The sequence below is a fragment of the Etheostoma spectabile genome, chromosome 11 (genome assembly GCF_008692095.1).
Source record: "Etheostoma spectabile isolate EspeVRDwgs_2016 chromosome 11, UIUC_Espe_1.0, whole genome shotgun sequence".
NCBI classification, from domain to species: Eukaryota; Metazoa; Chordata; class Actinopteri; order Perciformes; family Percidae; genus Etheostoma; species Etheostoma spectabile.
The window spans coordinates 18054219-18059970 of record NC_045743.1 but is presented as its reverse complement, the minus strand read 5'-3'; the positions used below and the strand labels follow the sequence as shown (position 1 = coordinate 18059970).

Here is a 5752-nt window from a genome sequence, read left to right as displayed (position 1 = left end):
CAAAAATGTTGGAAAAAGCGATAATAATGTTGAAAAAAGGGACCATGGTTGACAGGAAGACAACACAAGGGTTAAGGCAGCTCGAGCAAAAATTCAAAATTGATTTTAAAACTGTCCACATGTGTATAAAACACAACAATGTGCTCTGTCCTAGCAGCCGTTAGATCTGATCTGGAACCAGTGATGTTTAGAAGCCAACTGTCACTTCTTTGTGTGACTTTGTGTTTTTGTTTTTGACGAAGTACACGAGACACATGGGGCTGTCATTGAGGCGTCTTTCTGTTTCTGTGGCAATCGTCGTACAACTGCTCAACTTTCAGAGGTCACAAAGACAAACCCTAGGATTCATAGTTGTTGGCCAGTTAGCCGTTTGTGACCTCACAGTTATGGAGCAGAAGTAGAGTAAATTGTGTTAAATGATGTAATAAAATACACATAAGTCATCACAGACAGCGGTGAGTACGTTGGCTTTTAGTAGTGGTTTAGTAGTTTTTAGTAGTTCAACATTTTGGGGAAAAACACATTTAGCTTTCTCAGAAAGTAAGATGAGAAGATTATCATCTTATCAATCAATTTAGGGCATTGTTTTGGTTTCATGGCTTGCAGCTCCCTTTCTCAGCTCTCATTAACGTCGCTTTCAGCTGCAGCAGGACAAGTTTTTAATTAAACCGCTGCATGCACAGCACCAAACAGCAGGCAGACAAAGTTAGCGACTAGATGAACATGGTGGAGCATTTAGCAGCTAAAGAGCCAAAAGAGAGAGCAGCGAGAGACAAAAACCAGCTAAAAGGAGAGTAAATACTGAGCTAACACGACTCCAGATAAATGCTAATCTTGCTTTGTAAGACACATTGGGCACAAAGTGTCAAATGTTCATTAGTAAATGATGAGTTTACAGCTTGTACTGCTGGCACCAAGTGGCAAAAAAAATAAAATGCTGCTGCAAGTTCGAAGCTGGATGCCAGACATGTTTGGCTAGCTTAGCAAAAAGACTGTAAGCAGGTGGAAACGGCTACCCAGGAATGAATAAATGACAATTTGAGGTATTGGGGGTTGCTGCTGTTTTTTATGTTGTCGTTTTTTTAGCGAGTGTTGAAAGATATGGTGAGCACAGGTTATGGTTGTGGACTGTGAGAAGCAGTGTGCCAAAATAGTTCCAACACGTAACTCCCTTTAAAGAAATGAGCTTTAGCGTTGGTAGGTGTGCTTTTGAGCATGCCACCAAGCTAGCGGATTCCCCCTGCTTCACGCTTTACGCTTAACTAGCCAAACACATTCGACATGAGATTATTATTGATCTTTTCATCTCACTCTCGGGAAGAAAGCACATGAAATGTTGAACTAATTCTTAAACATTGCTGGCAGTGGTGAGAGCAGATCTTTACTAAAGCAGGAGAACATCCATCGTATTTTAAATCATCTATATCAAGAAAACTACTCTTCTATTCTTTTTCAATACCACATAGTCCAGTGAGGAACTCCTTTTATACTTAGGAGCCTAGCTGCACTGCTGTGCTCACAGCAGTCAAGTCAAACTACAAACTACACTTTGTAGTGTGTGGATAATTATATGTGCAGGTTACTCTTCCACCACACTGCAAACCTGTTGCTGAATACGTCACAACAATCAAAGACATCACCTCACATCTGCAAAGCCACTCGTGTGTCTGTGTCCATCCGCCCACCATTGCCATCAGTGTCTCAATGTGTTGTTTCTTTTTATTACGAAGCACGAATGTCAAGCCGGTCAGGTTTCTCCGTTAGCTTTAACCTTGGTGGGGAAACTACGGGATGGTTGCCGTGGCAGAATGCCCCAAACTGTTGTTACATGGTGCTTGAAGGCTACATGTTGTTGCTATTTTTGTATGTTGTTGCATATTTTCCAGACTTAGGAACTGTGGGAAATAATGACTGCTGCTGCAGGTCAAATGACGTTGGTAATTTTTTCTTCCTTTTCCATATCTATCTCCTCGCACTCTCCCAATCCCCCCGATCCCTCCCCCTCTGCCTCCCCCCTCTTCTCTGTTTCTCCTCCAATCAGCTCTGTAGAATCCCCCCTTACCCCCATTTACACACATATCACATAGTGACTCTTTAACACCTCCATCAGTGTCACTTGCTTTTTCTTCTGCACGGTATAGTGTAGAATTTAACATGTACTGTCAGTCACATATAAAGCATTTGCCTTTTTAAATGTAAAGATACAAATCTTTTCACACCATCCAAACCATAAATAGTTCAGTCTTGTTATATTTGAAACTAATGCTATAGTACTTTAAAATGTGCATGCCTGTTCATTTTTCTTTTGCTGTGTTTACTTTGGTGGAATAGGCAGCATCAATGAGCTTGATACATGTACACTGAGCTACAAAATGGATTTTATTCTCAGAGGAAAACCATTCCTTCCTTCTTTTTCGGCTAACAGGCTCTTTGCACATGACACATGTTGACCTAGAGTAGACACACATCCGCAAAAAACAAATACACACACACACACACACACACACACACACAATTTTGAAAACTTATCTTTTTTACTCTTTAGACTTGAAAACATATTGAATCTTTTATCTGGAATCAGTGAGATGTAGTGGTCTTTAACTGGCTAACCTCTGTTAACGCACATGTCTACTAAATCCCCCTTTTAACTTGAAAAAATGACCCTCTTTGTAACCTATTGGCGAGCCAATCTTATTAATATTGTGTACCTTCTTGTATAATTCTTGGCAAAGCTCATGTGTTTTTTTTACATTTTGTTTGTAATAAAACTCTATTCACGTCTTTTCTAATTCTGTAGATTTCATTTGTCAACATTAGTACCATTTAGTCTAATCTGTTATGATGTTGTGCTTGCTCTGCAGCATCCCTTTGGTAAACGGACTGTACTAACTGCTTCTTCTTCTGGTCTCTCCGCAGCAAGGGGCAAGCAACGCAGAAAGATTTGATTATGTAAGTATCAGAAGTCAGACTTTGAAGCCGAGTTAACTTTTAATGTACTTTGTGAAGAATCTCCTTGTGAGGAGGATACAGTCTAGACGACTAGAAATGACGTCGTTATTATTGTTTATGTGGTTGATTTCTGTAAAGCCGAGATCTTCAACAGGGGGTTCCAGACCCCTGGGGGGGTCCTCAGAGTCACTGCAGACTGCAACCAATTATTGTTTAATACTTTTTTGAAAGTTTTTTTCCCCCAAAGTTAAAATATGTCTGAAAATATACAGTATATGACCCCCCCAGCACATAGCCTACTGAAGTGTTCAAGACCCCCCCAGGCAATAGCCTACTGTAGTGTTCAAGACCCCCCCAGCTATAAGCCTACTGTAGTGTTCAAGACCCCCCCAGCATATAACCTACTGTAGTGTTCAAGACCCCCCAGATAAAGCTACTTTGGTGTTCAAACCCCCCCAGATATAGCCTACTGTAGTGTTCAAGACCCCCCCAGCATATAGCCTACTGTAGTGTTCAAGACCCCCCCAGCTAAACCTACTGTAGTGTTCAAGACCCCCCCAGCATATAGCCTACTGTAGTGTTCAAGAACCCCCCAGCAATAACCTACTGTAGTGTTCAAGACCCCCAGCATATAGCCTACTGAATGTTCAAGACCCCCCAGCAATAGCCTACTGAAGTGTTCAAGACCCCCCCAGCATATAGCCTACTGTAATGTTCAAGACCCCCCAGCATATAACCTACTGTAGTGTCAAGACCCCCAGCATATAGCCTACTGTAATATTCAAGATCCCCCCCAGCATAAGCCTACATGTAGTGTTCAAGACCCCCCCAGCAATAGCCACTGTAATGTTCAAGACCCCCCCCCCCCCCCCCCCCCCCCGGCATTATAAGCCTACTGTAGTGTTCAAGACATGATTGTTGTTTATTGACACATATTGTATCATTGACTCTTCTTATAAAACAACTAACTGAAAAAATCAGTATACTTTGTGACACTTTCTGTACTGTTTTTAGAATTAGTTGGTAGTATGGAATTAGGACACAGCTATTTTTATGATGCAAGGCCATAAACCAATGGTAGAATTTAACCTCATACCATGAACCCCTGTTGATCATTTGGTACTCTGCTTTCCTTCCAGGTCATGAACTTTCTGAAAAAAATGGCTGGAAACGAGTACGTGGGTTTCAGCAACGCCACGTAAGTCCCTCTTAATCATCAGTTCATGTTATCAAAGATCTCTTCTTTCACTCACCAGCACACGCTACACGCTATGGGCTCCAACTTTAAAACATCTTGAAGCTCTAACACACACAGCAGGAGTCTTTAATCAGCTTTTAGATAACATGCTCTAAACCCCAATTGGCTCAGTGATGGTTTAAAAACCAAATCTGGAACCGGAATCTGTGGCTTGTGCAGCACGAGAAATGCCACATGTGTCAATGTAAACAATAATATCTGGTGGATCCAGGCTCATGTGGTTTGTTTTGGATGAATTCAAGCTATTGGATTTTCACTGCCAGCACGTAAGCAGTCCATGAAAGGTCACACACACCCCCCCCACTCCTGCTGATTGGACTTCTACTCAGGTGGATGTGGAGCGGGGCTGTACTAGGGCTTACGTGATGTCACCAATCTATTTGGGTTTGATACGTTTTTTTTCGAGCACCCAGTTCTTGGCATTTTGGTATCTGTTGTAATATGGAACCAGGTTTTGTGTCCCAACCCTCAAACTCCGTGTACAAATTAAAACATATTAAAGATGTTAGTTGTCTAACACACACACACAGGCTAGGCGACACACCCACACAGTCTATGGAAGGTTTTAGCAGAAGGATTAAACACCTTTGTGGATGCACTGTGTGATGCACACCCTAACAGATATGAACTTGTTTAAAGTGTTGCCACACAATCTAAAATCATCACAAAGAAGCAAATAATAATGAGGGTGGGAAATGCTCAGGAGCTTTACCTCAGTTCAACAGCATTTAACAGACAACTTAGGACCTTATTACTCTTGAAACAGGAGGTATTAGTTGTATTGATGGACTTTATTATGGATGAGGACTGGAATTGGCATCTGTGTTAAAGGTCACTCGCTTGTGTGCGATTTATGAAATATATTTACATCACACGCTACCAATGTGTCCAGAAAAAGACCCAAGCACCGGGGCTCATGTTGCAGTATCATCATATGACAGCATGAGAGCTCTGGTTGTACTGTACACATGAGGGGGGGGGGGGGGGGGGGGGGGGGGGGGGGGGGAATACCAACACACAAAGTGCAAATATTTCCTTCCTCTATGTAAAGGGAGTGCTGTGTGTGTGCTCTCTGTGTGTCACAGATTCCAGTCGGAGCGTGAGTCAGGCGACAGGAACTTTGCTATCGGCTACTACCTGAAAGAAAAAAAGGTTTGTGTGTTTGGATGAGTCATCACTGGCTCTGTGTTTCCTCTTTCTCTCTGTTGATGTTTCTCCGCCCTACACAGCTGAAAGATGGTAACTGTTACTGCCACAGGCCAGCATTTTTAGATTTATAATTATCTTTCCATTTGGAATAAGCTAGATTCTGATAAGCATTAATTAGACAACTTTGTACTCAATTCTGGCGTTGGATGGATGCAGTTCTCATCATAGACTCTGGAGGACAAGTTTTAAATCTAAATATGTAAAGTTATTGATTTCTTATATAGATATTGTAAAGTGAACGAGTCATTACTGTTACGGGTTACTATTCCACTAATTTAGTAGTATTCATCATTCTCATATCTCACTTATTATTTACTATTTATTCATCATTCTCAT

General features: G+C 41.6%; 1 protein-coding gene and 1 long non-coding RNA gene across 7 annotated transcripts in view; one reads left to right on the top strand and one right to left on the bottom strand.

Moving 5' to 3' along the window:
• The window catches only part of glsb (glutaminase b), a 44759-nt gene that overhangs the window by 18926 nt on the left and 20081 nt on the right, over positions 1–5752 (top strand). For all 6 annotated transcript variants that reach the window (XM_032530224.1, XM_032530225.1, XM_032530227.1 and 3 more), the window contains exons 8-10: positions 2917–2949; positions 4089–4147; positions 5293–5359. In XM_032530224.1, coding sequence (XP_032386115.1) covers positions 2917–2949; positions 4089–4147; positions 5293–5359 — 159 coding nt within the window. The remainder of the gene's footprint in view (positions 1–2916; positions 2950–4088; positions 4148–5292; positions 5360–5752) is intronic.
• LOC116698334 (uncharacterized) overlaps positions 1592–5752 on the bottom strand; it is an 11838-nt gene continuing 7677 nt past the window's right edge. The window contains exon 3 of the long non-coding RNA XR_004334186.1: positions 1592–1603. This is a non-coding gene — a long non-coding RNA (uncharacterized LOC116698334). The remainder of the gene's footprint in view (positions 1604–5752) is intronic.